This window comes from Cyprinodon variegatus, unplaced genomic scaffold (assembly GCF_000732505.1).
Source record: "Cyprinodon variegatus isolate N-32 unplaced genomic scaffold, C_variegatus-1.0 Scaffold6, whole genome shotgun sequence".
NCBI classification, from domain to species: domain Eukaryota; kingdom Metazoa; phylum Chordata; class Actinopteri; order Cyprinodontiformes; family Cyprinodontidae; genus Cyprinodon; species Cyprinodon variegatus.
Window position 1 is genome coordinate 285120 of NW_015150459.1, and position 18125 is coordinate 303244.

At 36.6% G+C, this 18125-nt stretch overlaps 2 protein-coding genes across 2 annotated transcripts in view; both read left to right on the forward strand.

The window, feature by feature from the left end:
• Positions 1-610: 610 nt before the first annotated feature.
• On the forward strand, positions 611-8943 carry LOC107084849 (cannabinoid receptor 2-like). Its single transcript, XM_015374900.1, has 4 exons — positions 611-704; positions 6669-6708; positions 6808-6864; positions 7623-8943. The coding sequence occupies exons 3-4, from the start codon at positions 6828-6830 to the stop codon at positions 8690-8692; spliced, it is 1107 nt and encodes a 368-aa protein (XP_015230386.1). The 5' UTR covers positions 611-704; positions 6669-6708; positions 6808-6827; the 3' UTR covers positions 8693-8943.
• Positions 8944-12792: 3849 nt separating this feature from the next.
• LOC107084582 (uncharacterized protein C1orf108 homolog B-like) overlaps positions 12793-18125 on the forward strand; it is a 9905-nt gene continuing 4572 nt past the window's right edge. Inside the window, exon 1 of the mRNA XM_015374492.1 lies at positions 12793-13163. Coding sequence (XP_015229978.1) covers positions 12959-13163 — 205 coding nt within the window. The 5' untranslated portion in view covers positions 12793-12958. The remainder of the gene's footprint in view (positions 13164-18125) is intronic.

Below are 18125 nucleotides of genomic sequence, written 5' to 3' on the forward strand. Positions count from 1 at the left end.
CTTTTGGAATGCAATATATTGTATTTCATTACATATCATTCTACTTTCGATTTAAGAATCTGTGCCGATTTAAAAAAAGAAAAAAAAAGTCAAATTCCCGTTCTTAACAATAAAAATGTTTCCAAATACTTTCTACGGTAGAACATACAACTTTGCAAATATTGGTGCTTTGAAGTTACAAGTTAAAATACCCAAAAGACGATGTTACCTGAAATGCATTTTTGCTGCCTATAGTAGATGCAAAGTATTGCATGATTCAAATATGCATGACTAACTTTAGTTAGTTTACACTACCTTAAGTCCATCTTGCTTAATTGTTAATTTGCAAACCAACAAACCAGCTTTTGTTTGCCTTCCTGGCTGCATTTCTAAAAATTCTATAAATACGATAATCATTAGAGAAATGTGATGATTTTAGTAAGCATAGTATAGTAATTCAATAGTGAATTATGTTGATATCCTTTATTTTAGTTTAATAACCAGAATCCAACTGCAGCCTCTTTACATCTGAATGTCTTGTCTTTCATCTCTCTCTCTCTCTCTCTCTTCGTACCTCCCTTCTTTCACTTCTGTCACCACAGCCACCCCCCTTATCATCTCCACTCTCACACGCCACTGTCATGTTTGTTTAGTCCTGTTGCTAGTGTCACCGGGAACATCAAATAGAACCATTTTCAGGTTTTCAAAAGGGAAAAAATATTAAGGTAAGCATCTTAAAGGCTCTGTTTTACAGTGTTTAGGTTTTTTGCCTGACACCGATTGAAAAGTAATATTGTCTGATTTTTATTGTTCTTTCTAAATACTTTAATGCTGCCTTAATGTTTCTTTATTATTATAGTCCTGTTTACTTTTGATAACAGTTATTCGTAGTTCTATCCTCCTTAAGTAACAATAAAATGTGAATTCTTCTGTCTTCGTGTTCTTGATTACATTAGAATAGCTAAAACCGTCTATGTAAATGTCCTTCTAGAAATAGTGTCGTAAATGCTAAAGTATCTTTTGAAAGAATTAGTGCTTCTTACAAGAACCTCATATTAGTCAATAATCTCCTTTAAAGGAACATAGCTTGTGTAACATGAGCATTTTGAGGTTTAAGAAAGTAATTTCTGCTTTTTATAATGTATTACTCTACAAGAGCATCTGTAAAGTCCTTTGAGATGGCGTGTGTGATGAATTGGCGCAGCATAAATAAAATTGAACTGAAATGTATAAAGCATGAATTTCACAGATAATGTTTTATCTACTGATAGTATTCCTGCAAACCACCTATAAACTTTATCTATATATTTGGTAGCAGGATGCATGAAAGATGTTTCATTTATTTACTTTACGGTAACTTGACGTTTTGAACCTAATACATTTCGTAGCACTTTGCACCCATAGGTCCTTTTGGTCAAATCTAAGACATAAAGGAAGAAAAAAAAATTCTTTAATGCATGCAAAAACCATCCGGAACAGTATGGCGATAGCTATACACTATGGGTCAAAGGTTTTATAGAACATGTTAAAAATTTTTTCTTGCAAATATTTCAGTGAAGTAGGCCATTGCATAAAAGCATAGTTAAAGAAATGTAAGTTAAAACAGAAATAATGGAATAATTATATATACCTTAGAGTTTTCGTAAATCTGTTGCAAAAGTTTTTTTTTTTATGGGGAGTTAAATGTCAGTGTGTCATGGCCCAGGCAAGCCTCTTAGTCATGTTTTGACATTTTAGCAAAGATTTTAACCCGCAACTCTTCCTGTCAAACCTGCAGCTCAAAATCTTTCTTCACATTAGAACTTGAGACTTTCTTACCCTAACTAATATTAAAGCTGTGATTGGAGCTGTCAGCTCAGAGTTGTGGCATTTGGTCTGCCAGCCTCTTCCTGTCACTCTTTCCCCTAGTTTCTGCGTGCCATTTGTTCTGAAGAAAACTGTAGTTTCAACGCCTTGCTTCTCTTTGTAATTTTTAAAAGGATAAAACAAAATCTCTTCCATATTTAGTTATCTTTGCAGATAGTTTACAGCACACCATTTTCTTCCTTACAATAATATTTAAATGATGCTCAAGAGAGAATGGTACCACGTTGTGTTTTTACACTTCATTTATGCAGAAAGAGGGAGTTGTATGCAATAAAGAAATTCAATTCAATTCAATTCAGTTTATTTATATAGCGCCAAATTCACAACACATGTCATCTCAAGGCACTTTACAATGTTGGAACACCTGTAGGAATTAATAGCACCAGCTTTTATGAGTTAATCTAGCTTTGTTAATGCAACACGGCTTGGAATTGAAAACAAATTTTTATGTACAATTAAAAAGTAATCTTTGTGCAAATCTTTCAGTTTGTGGTAACTTTACCAGATACATTTCTTCCATTTCAAGATTTTTATTGGATTTGAAAAACTACAGAACCTGAAAATTGGTGGGTTGATGTCTCAAAACGTTTGACAGTTAGCTTAAACCTAATTAGAAACAAAACTCTACTTAGCTATACTTACTTTTTTATTGCAAAATTTGACCAGGACTTAAAAAACTCCTGGCCAAAAAAAGTGTGCTGTGACAAATCATACGTGAATGTCTGAGACTGATAATTGTTACCACAGAACCACATATTCGATTATATCTCGTCCAGTCAGCTCCTATGCATTGAAAACATCCTGCACATTTTCTGCCTAAGTCACCAAGTACACCGGATGTGGCCCAAATTACATGGTCTGGTATACAGTTGGCCTCTCTAAAGCAGACGCCTGGAATCCCTGCTCTACAGATGGTCCTTCATGATAGTTTATTGAGCAAGCAGAGGTTTTTTTTTTTTTTTTGTGGTCTAATATTTAACAATGAGTCCGGCTTTGATAGGTATAATTAATAATTTGTCTTTATCATTCTCAGTAGATTTTAGAGGTTTTAGATGAAACCCTAATACAATGACTAAACTAGAAGTTAATAGTTTGGTCTGATGATGGTGCTAGAGGTCAGGCCAAGATTCATTATTACTGTTTTATTTAAAGAAATAATAGACAAAGAGCCTGTCTAAACAAATAGATCAACCTTTGTAAATATTTTTTTCAAACCAAATATCCCTACGGTAAGAGACTGACGAGAAGGGTAAAATGAGCAATTAAAAACTAAAAATAAATGGAAGGGAATTTTAGGGGTGTCCCAATCCAGTATTACTTTCGCTCAGATATCAGCCCTGCATCTAAGATTTCCATTATAAGTATGCTGATAGATGCATTTTCATCCAATTCTGCTTTAAATTTATAACCCATAGGTTAATAACTAATGTTCACTATTGTTCTTTAAGTAACATAATTTGATCAAGCTTTTTCTAACATCCCACACCACAAATACATTAAAAGCTGTATGTATAATCTGTGATGATATTGTATCATATTGTTCTCAAAGCTGGAACATCTGTATCATATCAGAAATGAATAAGTTGTATCAGGACGAACAAGAAGTAATCGAGTCACCAGATGAAAGACTTAAGTTACTCATCATTCATGAAAGTCTTTCTTAGCTGTATGAACAACTATAGAGCATATCCACACCTTCAACAGTTATTTTAAACCGTACATCAAAAATATCAACTTCATTAAAGTGTTTCCCCTTCTTCTCCTTTCTAGCTCACATCTGAACAGTTTGGACATGTTTAACCTTCACCACCCTGACCACAACCTCTGTTTGATTTGAGGAAATTTTTCTTCAGTGTGGTGTTTTAGTGATGTGAAATATGTCTTTACGCCACATGTAACTGTAACACAATCTCCTTAGAGGTTATAGAAAATGTCTTTAGTAGAGCCATCATGAGAATACAGTGAGTTTTCCACCACAAGTCCTTGCTTTGAAATTTGTATCTTTTGGGGACTTTCAGTGGTTTTATCAACACTGCAGGATTGTCTTAAAAATGAGCAATTGATTAATTTCCAAATTTCCTCATGTTACTTTCCAATAAGACATTAAGGTAATGGCTGAACGTCCTTACAATTGGAAAGGGGCTTTTATAATCACATGTATAACACTACCAGTACTTGGAAATGTCTGGAGCTCTTTCAGTGTTGCTTTTGAACCCGAGTCAGTCTTTCTGAATAGTTTACATCTTATCAAATTTAGAGAAATAACCTGTTTTTATAATGGGCATTTTTCCCTTAAATTAGGGATCACAGTTGCCTTGCAGAGAGAAGGTTCGATTCCCGGCCTGGGGTATTGCATGCATGGGTTCTCTCTGGGTACTCTGGCTTCCTCCCAGAGTCCAAAAACACGACTATTACAATACTATTATACAATTGGCTTTTCTAAATTGTTCTTAGGTGTCAGTGTGTGCATAGTTGTGTATCTTTGTGTGCCTCTGTGTTGTCCTGCGACAGACTGGTGAATTGTCCAGGGTGTATCCTGCCTCTTGCTCATAAACTGGCAGCAATAGGCCACATCGTGCCCCTGGTGGAATATGCAGGAGACGATGGATGGAGGGATTTTTTTTTACCTCATCTCCCACTGAACCTTTGTAATCTGAAAATGGATCAAATAGTGCTAGAAAAAGTATTTGTTGAAAGGGTTTAACACTTTCTCAACTATCTCATTGTAGACATGTAGGTGTATTTAAGTGTTTTTGTTTGTTTTCTATTTTTATCAGACCAAGTTTATACAAAGCTTTAAAGTGATAATAGTTTGAGGTTTCTATCACTAAAGGATGAGAGTTTTAAGAGTGCTTTTTTTGAACTTAGTTTTTCTCAAACCTTTCTCATAGAAGACAAAAAAATAGCTGTGTTTGTTGGAGACCTTCCTGGTCTGCATCAATCAGTGTCTAACATAATCAGACAAGGAATGGTGGTCATGATACATATGTGTGTTTAGGTCCAATTCAGTGTATGAATTTTAAACTGCTGATGAAGTTAAGCTGAGAGAAAAAGAATAAGTGCATCTCATTTGCAGTGTGTGGGCCTACTTAGCAGCCCTTGCAGGTTCAGTTCCCGGCCCGGGATCTTTCTGCATGGAGAGAACCCACGCATGTTCTCCCTTAGCATGTGTGGGTTCTCTCCGGGTACTCCGGCTTCCTCCCACAGTCCAAAAACATGACTGTTAGGTTAATTGGCTTCTCTAAATTCTCCTAAGATGTGAGTGTGAATGGTTGTTTGTCCTGTTTGTCTCTGTGTTGCCCTGCGAAGGACTGGCGACCTGTCCAGGGTGTATCTCTACCTGTAGACAGCTGGAAGTAGGCACCAGCACCCCACTCGGTATAAAGAGTGTCAGCAAATGGATGGATGTTTTTTCCAGATGATCCTGTAGACAAGGATCTCCTGTGGCAGAAGTTCTGGAGAAGCCTCTGACTGAATACATTCTGTTGTATAACAGTCTGATGAAGAGGTTGGTCAGGGTTTGTCCATCATCTTATGAAGAAATATTTTTCTTAAGATCGTCTCCAGAGATTCTAGAGGAAATGTAGAATAATCCATACCTCGTTGGGTCAGGGCTATTTTAGCAACACAATATATGGCACATGGTCATAATGGCAAATTGGTTGAATTGAGATTCCTGGAGGGTGTTACTTAGTTTCAATTTGAATTTTTAAAAGCCTTTTTCAAACAGAACTAAAGCCGCTCCTAAAGGTTTGACCAGCTTGTTGTAACATATAATTTTAAAACAGACAACATTACAACAGTGTAAGCTAAAACAATTAGACATGATAATAATAAAAAAGTTACAGTTTTGAAAAATCTGCAAAGCTGAGGTTGTGCCATCAATCCAGAAAATAAAGCTCTGCTCTTCAGCAGATATAAATGTGTGTTTTAACTATTTAGGCAACCAACTACTATATCTTATGAGAGATATTTAAATGGGACAAACTGTAATATTTATTATTATCTGATTCAAAGCTTTGCAGCAATATTCTGTTAAAATGGAGGACATGACAGTCACAGTATTTTCTGAAATACTTGTATATTCCAAGATAAAAACAGAGAAGACAGAAGTTGAAAACCTTTATTTGGAGTCTTGTTCTTATCTCAGTCATTTACAACATGAAAGCAGTGTTCCTATTATTTTACAGTGGCTGAGCTATTTCATTGTAAATAAAGAAAATTCAAGGACAGAAAAAAACTAAGGGACTCATATTATGTTTAAATTTGATAGATCCATATGAATTCATTGATAACATAGTGGAAATTTTGGCTATCAGGACACAAAGAGATGTAAACTATAATCAAGATTATCCCACTATTCTGTGGGATACTCCAGCTCATTATTATTTTTGTCACTAAACTGTCACAAGTAAAGAGCAACAAAATTCACTCTCTGCATTTAACCCATCCTCTTGGGGTGCATAGGGCTGACATTGACACTGTGGAATTAAGAGTCTTGCTCAGGGACCTAGGGTGGCAGTCTGTGAGAGTGGGGCTCAAACTCAGAACCTCAGGATTCAAAGCTCTCCCTAACCACTGGGCCACCACTCCCAAGAGCCACATTGAGAGACCATTTAAGTTATTCGGAAAAACAAAAGCAAGGTATGAAGCCTGGACATCTGACAATGTGATGAGCCGTGTCTGTATGCCATTGCCTCTAAATGAATCTTCACTCCACTCTCATATGATGCCTCATACTGTATAAGCTCCAGAATCTAGAATAAATATTTAACATGAAGGAATGAGCAACCACATTCTCATTTTTATTTATTTTCCCACAGGATGTTCCTGTTATGGTCAGCCTGATGTAAAATTCTTAAGGTAAATATTTTTAATCTGCTCAAAATGCTATTTAGAAATATAAAGATATGTAAGGACTTCTTGCTTTAGATAATCATCAGTGTCTTGAATATGTTATAGATCAGAGCCTGACATATAAAATGGGGAACACAGAAGGATCGACCACATCACCAAAAGGTATGTTAATTTAAGTGAACTTAAAGTTAATGGAATGGCTCCACATTTACTATGAATCAGGGATTATTCAACTACTAATAAGTTCTTCTCATATGACAAAACCATTTTCATTTAAATAATTCAGTATGAAAAGTGGTTCTTTAATATATTACATATATTTATCCCATACTGTTACATATTTAAGTGTATTCTGTTTGTGTTTACTGTTTTGGCCTACACTATCATAAACTTCAAAATTTGGTGTTGGAATAACAGGAATATTAACTAAGATCAGTTCAAATAGAGTAGAAATATCTGATTCAAAGGGATGTTTTTTGTCAACTAGGGTATATGTACTCAATACTTGGTTGGGTCTCTTACTACATCATAGTATGAAGGCAATCCGCCTGTGGCATTGCTGTATAATGGAAGTCAGGGGTTGCTTTGGTATCATGTTATCTCTGATGCTGAGATTGGTGTCTCTAATCTTCCCAGACTCAGGGACCATTAGTGGCTAAGGAAACCTTTGCAGTTGTTTTTGGTTAGTTAGCTACAGTGACACCATATTCAACAGTTTAACAAGATTCAATTTTATCGGGATGATGAAATTTGTGTTTCATTTTTTGTAAGCCATAATTATCCAAACTGCAAGAAATAAACCCTTAAAAGAATAAATCCAGTCGGTCAAGTACTTCCTGTTTTGAAGGTATTTCATTTTTCTTAAGATTTACATTTTCCAATTTTATGAGAAGCTGTTGTGTTATTTTTTTCTCTTCCAGACAACACGTCTTGTAAAATTCTGGAGGACTACATGGTGCTGACAGAGCCGGAGAAGAAAGCCATTGGCACCATTTGTTTGCTGGCTGGCCCAGCAACACTGATGGAGAACGTTCTTGTGCTTGGGCTTATTGCCACCTCAGTGACGCTGAGAAAGAGGCCCTCCTACCTGTTCATTGGCAGCCTTGCTCTGGCAGATGTTTTCGCCAGCTGCTTCTTCACCATCAGTTTCCTGGACTTTCATCTGTTCCAACGCTGTGACGGTCCGACTGCATATCTGTTTAAGTTGGGAGGCGTTACCATGGCTTTCACTTGCTCAGTTGGGAGCTTACTGCTGACTGCTCTGGACCGATACCTCTGCATCCACCAAGCATCTAGCTACAAGGTCCTGCTGACCCGACGAAGGGCCCTGCTGAGTCTCCTGGTTCTCTGGAGCATCACTATCTTCATCTCTTTCTTACCACTCATGGGCTGGAGGTGCCCAGAAGTAAGAACACCCTGCTCAAGCTTGTTCCCCTACATCAGCAAGGGCTACCTGACCTGTTGGACTAGCTTTATTCTGGTGCTGCTTGCACTAATTTTGGTGGCCTACGCTCTGATTCTCTGGAAAGCCCATCGTCACGCATCCTCCATGAACAACCTCCAGGGGGCAGCAGGTAAAGGTCAGGCCCGGATGAGGATGGATATCAGGCTGGCTCGTACTTTTGGGTTAATTCTCCTCATACTGGTGGGAAGCTGGCTCCCTGTACTCTCCTTCATGCTGGTTGATGTCTCTATGATCCTGAATCATACCCAAAAGAGGGCTTTTGCCTTTTGCGGCACCCTCTGCTTGGTCAACTCTGCAGTCAACCCGTTGCTTTATGCCCTGCGGTGCAGAGAGTTAAGACTGGCTCTGCTGCAGACTCTACAAAGGCTGTGTGGCTTTGGCAAGTGTCTGAAATCTACCAAAGCCTTAAATCCCACACTGCAGACGACAGAAGACAACTGTCCTGCAGAATCTGACGACGATGCGCTGGCAATGACAACTCGACTTGACTCCATCTCTGAGATAGTGAACAATCAGCAGGGTTAAAAAACAAAAGGGACCACTAAAATGAAAAAAAGAAACTCAGATGGATTAAAAGTTTAATGGCAATGGGCTGTTGGTGGAGAATGTCTGTAAAACCTTTATAATGACATCATGATTTCTGTGTCTTTGATATATAAATGACAAGTATAATAAAAAAAGAAACTTTTACCTTTTTTCTTATAAAATACTTAAAGTCATTCTGGTTTAAGCATGTATATAAATGTATTCTTTATCAGACCATACTGTCCCAAAAGTTAGAAGATTTATATTTAAAAAAAAATCCTGTTTTAAAATCTGTATTTTTTTTGTTTTGTTATTTTATGCAGGCCAGTTAGTTATATGTCAGCTTGAACACCTAAATTCAGTGAATCATATATTAACAGTCATCTGTCAATCATATTTTTTTTTGGTCATAGCATCTTGATTCATATGTCGCAGCTAATATACGCAACGGTTGAAATAATAAATAAGAATAATTTACTTTGCCATCGAGTTACGTCCCAGTGTTCACAGGGATGGACATCTGTATCTTCAGCAGGTGTAGAGCTAACAGAACTGGTGGGGTTGTGAGGCAAGGGGTCAAACATATGGCTGTAAGCCTTCGACACCAAATGAAGCTTCTGCTGCCCTGGCATCCTCTTCCACAACATCTTCGTCCCCACTTTCCTCTTCTAAATAAAAAATGTATGACGGAGGAGACTCATCCACGACCTCCGACCTCAAACTGTCCTCTTGTATGTTTCCGCTGTCCATAGCATTCCTTGACTGTGTTATTACTAAGTGCTACTTGGTCCCAATTTAATTTTCCATCACTAGCACTAACTTGCTAACTGGTTAGCAAGATGCTTCTGAGACATCGGCCACAACCAAAAAGTGCTTGCGAACCGTCTGCCACAACAATCCCGCCCCCTTGATAATCGACCAATCACATTCACTTTATTCACTCGTGTAAAGTAAGGCACCACTCGGGAGAATTTGGAACTGCAACCATTGGAACGGCCGCTTCCCTACGACTTTAAGAACTGTATGGGACATTTAATTGTTCTTGTTTTATTAATATTGGATATATGGGAATGCAAACCATGCTTATGAGGGAATAAACATTATTTTGCCTTGATTACCTAAGAAAAAGTCCAGTACAAACAACTGCCTTTAACCATCACAAAATCTAGTAAATGAAGATGATGGGTGCATAGTTCAATCTTAGTGTATATTCAGCAGTTGTGTGGATGGTTCTGAGGCAAGCATCATGAAGGTCTACAAACACACCAAACAAGTCTGGTACGAAGTTATACTAAAGTTTAAAGTTGTAACAGGTTGTCTTTATTAGCTTTCCACACTGAAAAGAATATGGAACAACTGTAAAGTAAACAGCTACCAACATCTGGTATACTGTCCACTAAAACTGATGTGTGTAAATAAGTGAATTCGAGATATCCATTGTAACTTTGGATGAGCTGCAGAGTTCTTCACTTCAAAGATAAAGATATTTTGTGCAATCAAATCTAACCACAATGGAAACAAAGCAGAAGCATACTGTTATTGACGAGAGTTAATATTAATTTTTGTATAAGCCAGAGATGTTCAAAGCTGATTGAAATAAACGCTTTTCTTCTTTCTATTTTTTGTAAGGGTAATATTAGACATAGAACAATTATTCTTAATGTGGTGGCTTTTTGTTAGAAAATAAATATCTTCTAGCTATGTAATTTCACTGAGAGTACATCTACAAACCTCCAGTGACAGAAATGTCATTCTTGCTGATGAAAATTGAGCAAAACCTTCTTGCAGAATCAAAACAATAAACCTATGTCATAGAAAAATGTTTTAGTAGGCATTTTTTTTAAAGAGGGAACAGTTTTAGATCCATTTTTGGTTTTCTTTTTTGGACATTAATAAATCAAAATCTGTTTACTTGAAAATCTGATTGCATTGTTTCATTTGAATACATATTCTGTATCTCACTAAATCATTTTTTGACATTTTAAGTTGGATTCCCATACAGGGAAGAGACAAACATGTTGTTTTCTCCATCTCTCAAACTGAATGTATTTAGTTACTTTACTTGGAAAGTAGGACTTTCTGGATTGCCTGTTATATCTGCACATGAGTGCAACTTCCTCACAAAAGGTTAAGGCACATAACAGTTTTTTAATAAAATTCTCACCAAATTTATCTCACCAAAGTGCTACGTCAAATGGGGCACATGTATGCAAGCACCGACATGGGAACCGTTACAGAAAAAATGTTTTTAAGAGTTACAATACCCACAAAGCATGTTGTATCTGAACAATAATAAAGTTTGTTTATTTTGTATTATTGGCTACAGTTAAAATATAGCCGGTTCAAAACATCTGTTTAACATCCCTTAGTTTCAAATCCACATGGCTTGTGAATAGAACTGTTTTAGCCTTTCTGCTTTCAGAAATTATCTAACATATCGATACAAATTTGTGCAATATTGTGTTTGCATTATTACATATTCTATATACTCTCAAATAGAGTTGTTTTCACAAAGTAATTAAGTGAACCATTCAAAAACAGTTCTGATATTTAGTATTTTTAAGCTCCAGCTATCGACGGGCGAGAGGCTGGGTACACCATTGCAGGGCTACACAGAGATAAACAACTATTCATGCACACACTCACATTTAGAGAAGCCAGTTAACCTAACAGCCATGCTTTTGGACTGTGGGAGTAAGCTGGAGTTTGCATGCTCAGGGAGAACATGCAAACTCCATAAAGAAAGACCCCCGGCCGGAAATCGAACCCCAAACCTTCTTGCTACCCATTTTGCTTTCCTTTTTACTACAGTATAGCATAATAATATGTTCGGAATCAGAAACATAAAATACACCATTTATTTCTTCACAGATGGTCAAGAGGTAGTAAAAGCAGCGTTTTCCTTAACGGGAGTGAAGTATTATATTGGAAATACTTGGATAATCAAAAACAGTGCAGATATAACAATGTGGCAAGAATCTTCCTATTATGGAAAAAGGCACCTACACCGCACTTATCATTTTTGCCAATTTTCACAACTGAAAGTCTTGTTTTTAATAAAATCTAATCTCTTTATGGTAATTCTTCTTAACCTTTTTGATTCTTTTGTCTAATTTTAGCCTGTGTGATCTTGTTAATTTGCATTTTTTGAGGTTTTTTTTTATCTGTAGGCTCAATGTCCCTTAAGCTGGGGAGATAGAATGTCTAATTTTAAAACCTAATTTCAGCTCATTCCAGTTTTTAGGCCAAACATGAAACGTGTTATGGTGTCAAGTTAACTTCCTGATATAATGATACCCATTTTAGATAGAGAAAACACCTAAACAATATAGCGGATTGGATTTTGCCAAAGTAAGTTATATGGCGTCCACCCAAGAAGCCGAAGATCAGGCTTATTTTACGTAGACTTCTCAATTATCCTGTGCAAAATCCTAAATAGTAAAAAGGAATGACAGAGATACATTTATTTAATCAAAAAATAGTTCACATTCTATTTTCTAACTGAATCCTTAATCAAGATTCACACGATAATTTGTACTCGTTTTTAAAAAGTGGTTAAAATGATATTTCCTATTTTGTATATTTTTTTCTAATGCTTCTAATAAATCAGTGACATCAAGTAATTTAAAAATCATACATTTAAGCTTTTCCCAGTTTCCTTATTCAGCCCAACTCAGTCTAACTCTGTTGTAATGCTTGCGTATTATATATTTTCCACCAACAAATTCGGCTCTTTCCGATTATGATCCTTTAATTTCCAATATAATATGTAGGTATTTAATTTATCTTTTTCTTTTTTTCCCTACTTCATCGCATCCACCAGACGTCTCATGAACCCTGCATTTAAGTTCAACTGGAAGAGTAAACAACATTACCGGGGACCAAAGGACCGGAAGTGAAATTATAAAATGCGAGATAAAAAAAGGAGAGGCGGTTTTATTGATGGGGGGCTATTTTACAAAATCTTTTAGGCGTGTATATACAATTTTTATAAGTAAGAATGCTATGTAATATACATTAAAATTATAACAATTTCAAACACACCCTCTTTTTGTGCAGTGGTACGACCCACCATTGTGACGATTTAAAAATTCAGTAGGCAGGCAGCGTCGGCTGTTACTACTCCGAGCCGAAAGTGCGTGTTGTGGAGGAGAAGAAACGCAAACGAGTAATTCAAGGAAACATTTTTAAAGGCAGCGATAAACCCCATAACTGCGGGTGTTTTTTCTCTCTCTACTGCTACCTTCTCGGTTTGTTTTAGCCAACATGGCTTGCGGCGCGACGTTAAAGCGGTCGATGGAGTTTGAGGCCCTCCTCAGTCCCCAGTCTCCCAAGCGGAGAAGGTGCAACCCACTACCGGGGACTCCGACCACTCCGTCCCCGCAAAGATGCAACCTCCGTACTCCAGTGGATAGCCCGGGTCACTCGGTTTCTCCTCAGCCCATCGGAGGCGAACACAGGCTTACTCCAGGTATGCAGCTGTATCAAACGTATTTTCTCCGGTTCAGGGTGGGTGTCATGGGGGGAGGGGGTTTGGGTGGAGAGGAAGAATCAGAATGGGGGTTGGAGGCTAAACGTTAGCCGGCCTCGGCTAATGTCAAGAATGGGAATCTCGTTAAGGGATGTTCGCTCGCATGTGGTCGCATTTATTGTTAACAACTTGCATTTTAGAATAAAAGTAAAAGTAAGTTCATAGCGTTTGGCTAGTGGCGTTTTGCCAGCTTCTAATACTCTGCTGTGTTAGCTTACCCTGGCTAATGTTGATTTGTTAGGGTAATTATTGCCTTTGCTTGATATTTAAAATCCTGTGTTATGACTGTTTTATAAACACAACTTTTATCAGCTTTGCTGCATCCTTTCCAGTGGTACCAGACAACTGAATGTTTCGTCTTTACAATTTAAAGTTTTTTTGTTGTTTTTTTAAACGGCCTATGCTTTATCACCAACTGTTTGGGCACGAAACAAGCCTTGAAACCTTTTCAACAGGGCTTGAATGTGAGGAAATCTGCCCCCAAATAGTAATCGCAACAGTCCTTGATTTTATTTTAAATTGTTTCACCATTTGTTTTTTTGTTTTGTTTTTTGAACCTAAAAAGGTTTATTGTAGGATTGAAACAAAAAAAAAATTACTGTTCCACGTGCCAGCTTCATAAACAGATCATGCATAGCAGGTTTTTAAATTCATATGTATCATGTCAAAGATCAATTTATTGATTTATTTATTTTTTGGTAATTAGCATAAGCCCAATATAATGAAAGAAATTATACTCCGATAAACTTGCAGCAACAAATAATTTAAAAATAATTTAAAATTGTAGTTATATTTATAGTGGTCATAATCTAGAGCAGAGTTCCTCAACCTTTTCCAGGCCAAGGACCCCCAAACTGATGGCGAGATGAGCGGGGACCCCCAATTAAATATTGTATGAAATTGTGTTATATCAAACTGCCCCTATAGTGACTATTTTACAGATGAAATCATGTAACAAAAGTAATTTTGCCCTGGGATTATTAAAGTATTTCTGATTCCGATTCCTCGTTGATGGGACAGGTGTTGTGAATAAGCTTGAAAGAGCTTCTGTGTCTCATTGAATGTGTACATTGATGACAGAAAAATATCTTCTGCCTCCACTTATGTTTACTACAGTGTGTTGAATTCATGTCAATGTGTATTTAAAGACATCTCAATTAGTGGAAAAAAATTGCAGGGTTGAAAATTGCAGTTCCTCTCTTGACCCCCTGTTGAAGATCTCCGATCTAGAGTTAACATTGAAATTCGGAACTGTTTATTTCTCTCGAGAATATGTCAAAGCTTTTTAAAAAAGAGTTCAGTGAAAGCGTTATACCGTAGAAGTTTGCAAAGCTGCAACATTATCAAATAAAACACAGTTGAATAACCTAACTGTGTATGTATCGGGTCAGAAAAAAATAAAAAGAAATGTTACCCAGCATGTCATTAAACTTTGTTAATTTGAATCCGCATGAATAATGTTCCTTGGCTCCAGCATTATGCTACTGTTATGAACCACAGTCATTTCTTTCTTTCCATAGAGCTGGAATGCATTATTTGGTCCCTTTGTTTGTCACCCATTGTGTAAGTCTTGGATGGGTGCATAGTGCACAAGTGAACACCAGCCAATTAGTGGGAGCTCTCTATTGCAGTTCAGCTGGATCATTTGTGCCCTTTTTTTAATTTCCAATAGGTTATTACTGGACGTCCTTGGGACCCTCTTCATCTAGCAATTTATAGCAATTTAATGCTACTTCGTCTTTTATAAATAAAACAATAAACCCTTGTTCCATAAAGTAAGGGGGAGCATGTGTATATCTGATAGAATTTCACATTAGTCATTTTGCATTTGCTGGTTTAAGTAGTGATGGGGTGATCTATACCAATACATTATAATTTTTTGTCCCTCTAAGCATATCATTTGTACTCGTCAGGCTTATTATTTTATATTCAACTTACTCATATTATGGTAATGATTAAAAAAAAACATTAGCAAACCTCTTTAGCTGATGAAAGCAGAAGCTTTGTTTAAAGGTACTTTCCTTAAAAGCAATTTGAGAGGAAAAAAAGGCTGCTCGTGTTAGCCACAGTTTTACGCAACTCTTAAAGTTAACTTTTCGTTTTTTCAAATTGTTGTTTGTAAAGATAATGTTGACTAACAATTTGGTAAACATAAAGTTCTTTATTTGAAGCACAATCGTTATTATTATTATTATTATTATTATTATTATTATTATTATTATTATTATTGTTGCCTAACATTTAAGTATCCACTTGTTTTTCCAAATTAATTGTTGTTGCCCTAATGCTCAAATACAGAGAGACAAAAACAAGCAAAGAAAGTAAGCACTATTCTTTCAGGGAGTGATGAAGAAATCCTCCAGGCTTCCTACATTTAATCTTTGGGTCTTTAACTGCAGCTTTCTCAAAAAACACCCCATGTTGAGAACCTCTGTTATTCTCCAGTTGCATACTTTCCTTGTTTCCATTACTGCTTCAAATGTTAATATTTTTTCATCCTTAGTAGTTGGTCTATTTTGTCACCAGTAGTTTCACCACCTTGAGCTCACCCTTATGAGTTTTAGATTTCATTGCACCTGTTGGAATTAAAATAAAGTACAAAATCTGTCTGGATGAAGTCATGTTTGTAGATGCCTGGTACTATGCTTCAGTTTAGTGCATTGCAGCATAGAAGTTCTGGTGTAAACCTACCTTTGTTATGTGAATTTTGTCTGATGAGGGCAGTTTCACATTTGGGAAAAGGTCAGCTGTCTTTCTTTCCAGGCTAGTGTGCTCACAAAAACTTTGAAGATAGGTTTACTCGTTAAAGAAATGTTTATGTGGGGGAGGCTTGTAGAGGATCTTGAAACTCAAAAGAGGGATGTTTCAACATATAAACTAATCTTCTCCATTCTACTTTTTAAACTACAACTTTCAACTTTTATAGATGGAGTTGGATCCCCATAAGAGGTTAACTTTTCTGGGAAAAATGTTTCCTGCTCTTCTGTTTAAGAAAGGAAAAAAAAAAATTGAAGTTTTTATTTAGTTATCTCTGTACTGAATTTTTTACAGAGCTGGTTTAACTACAGCCAGGTATCTAACAAAACACTGTTAGAAGCCTACTAAACCTGAAACCTTTCATCAAAATGCACAAACCCTTAGGAGTGGGATGATAGTAAAATGACCAAGCTTTGTTTTCTCGCTGTCCTGCCCATAAGGCCCTGCTTTGGTTAGCTTAACAATTTTGCTGAGGCCCACTTTGTTGCTTCTCCTGTTACAACATGCCTCAGAGAGCTTCATCTGGTTGTATTATTGTTATTTCTGTCAACCGGTGCTAGTTGTAAAGCAGTTGGTAGTCAGCATTGAATTCAACATGATATGCAATTGAAGAAACAGTGATTTTTTTTTTTTTCCTCTCAGATGGACCAGCAGTAAGGAAAAGGACTGAAAATGTATCACAAATATGGCTTTTCAGTGTCTATCTGTGCAATGAATCATACCCTGCTTTGAGTGCATTCTAGTTGAATTATGTAGTCCAGATTCTCACACCCAGACACCGGTTGGTTATGGCATTCAAGGTATACCCATTGTAAAATAGCTGTGGTTTAAAAATTGCTGACGTTTTTCATCATGCCGGTTTGGGAGTATAAACATTTTAATTTTAAGTCTCACCAGAGTTTTCAGGTTGTGAGCAGCTGCAGCAGCACTACCCCTCCCCCGTGCTCACCTGTTGCTCTACAGGTTCAGGTTGTAAGATGGAGGAATGAGGGGAGCATCTCAAACAGCATATTTTCTGTCTCTGGTCAGTCAAGCGTTTTCTGTATGTAAAGCAGTCCTAAAAGAAAATGGGGAAGATAATTAAGACCAAGGAACCTTTCTGAACAGGTTTTTATTTAAAAGAAAGACGTTTTGCTAGCATGTGCTAAAAACATTGACAGGCACTTGAAATCTGTGGTTTTCATTATGACCAGCTGGCCTCGACTGATTTCCGAGCATTGCTGATTGTCTAAAAAATAGATCAATTTAATATCTCAGTGATGAAATTGATAACAAATTTCCAAAACAAATCTGGAATTTGTTATAAACTATACCATTGAGTTTTTAGTACATCGGCTGAGAAATTTAGCAGGCATTTCTTTCTCTTTTTCAAGGCATTTCAGAAACTGAGCTGTAATCACGATACTGTGATATTTTTGATTTCAGTAATCGTACCATCAGGATTTTATACTGTCAGATGTCTACTTACACATGGTAACATTTACCTACCTAACTTTTTATTGGTTATGTAGTGTAGGTAGCACAGATTAGAAATGGAAAAAGAAACAAATAGACATATGTCATGTAGGTCTGGGCGAACATTCATATTTTAATCTTGATTATGATTTGGGTTTTTAACAGTTATAAAAATGAAATGATCTGATTATCTTTTGCTCCTTCAGTTTACTCACACTGCTTTCTTTTGCAGATCAAACAGCCCTTGCATCACAGTGCTCTGTTGTAGAGGTGACTTTCCTCTTTATTACCATCTGAGAGGCTAACCCTGGCAGAAATGTTGCACAGATATCAGATGTAATGTGACTGAGCTTTGCCAGTAGCAGCAGCAGCTAAAGATGTCCCGATACCGTTTTTTCAGTTCTGATAATATGCTGATACTTGTGTTGTATCAGCCAATATGGAGTACCAATACTAGTGTATTACAGAAAAATATGAAGAATCTTACTGCCCCAGCATGACTGGGACATTGGCTGGCTGAGGTTAAACCCTTGAATGTAAATATGAATGAATACAGCAAATTTAAGCATTTTTTTTTATAGAACAGTATAAAAATAACTAGCATTATTAGCAAAAGATATTTCCATTTTTAAATAAGATTTAAAGATATATTTTTAAAATCCACTATCTAATAATAGATTATTAAATCAA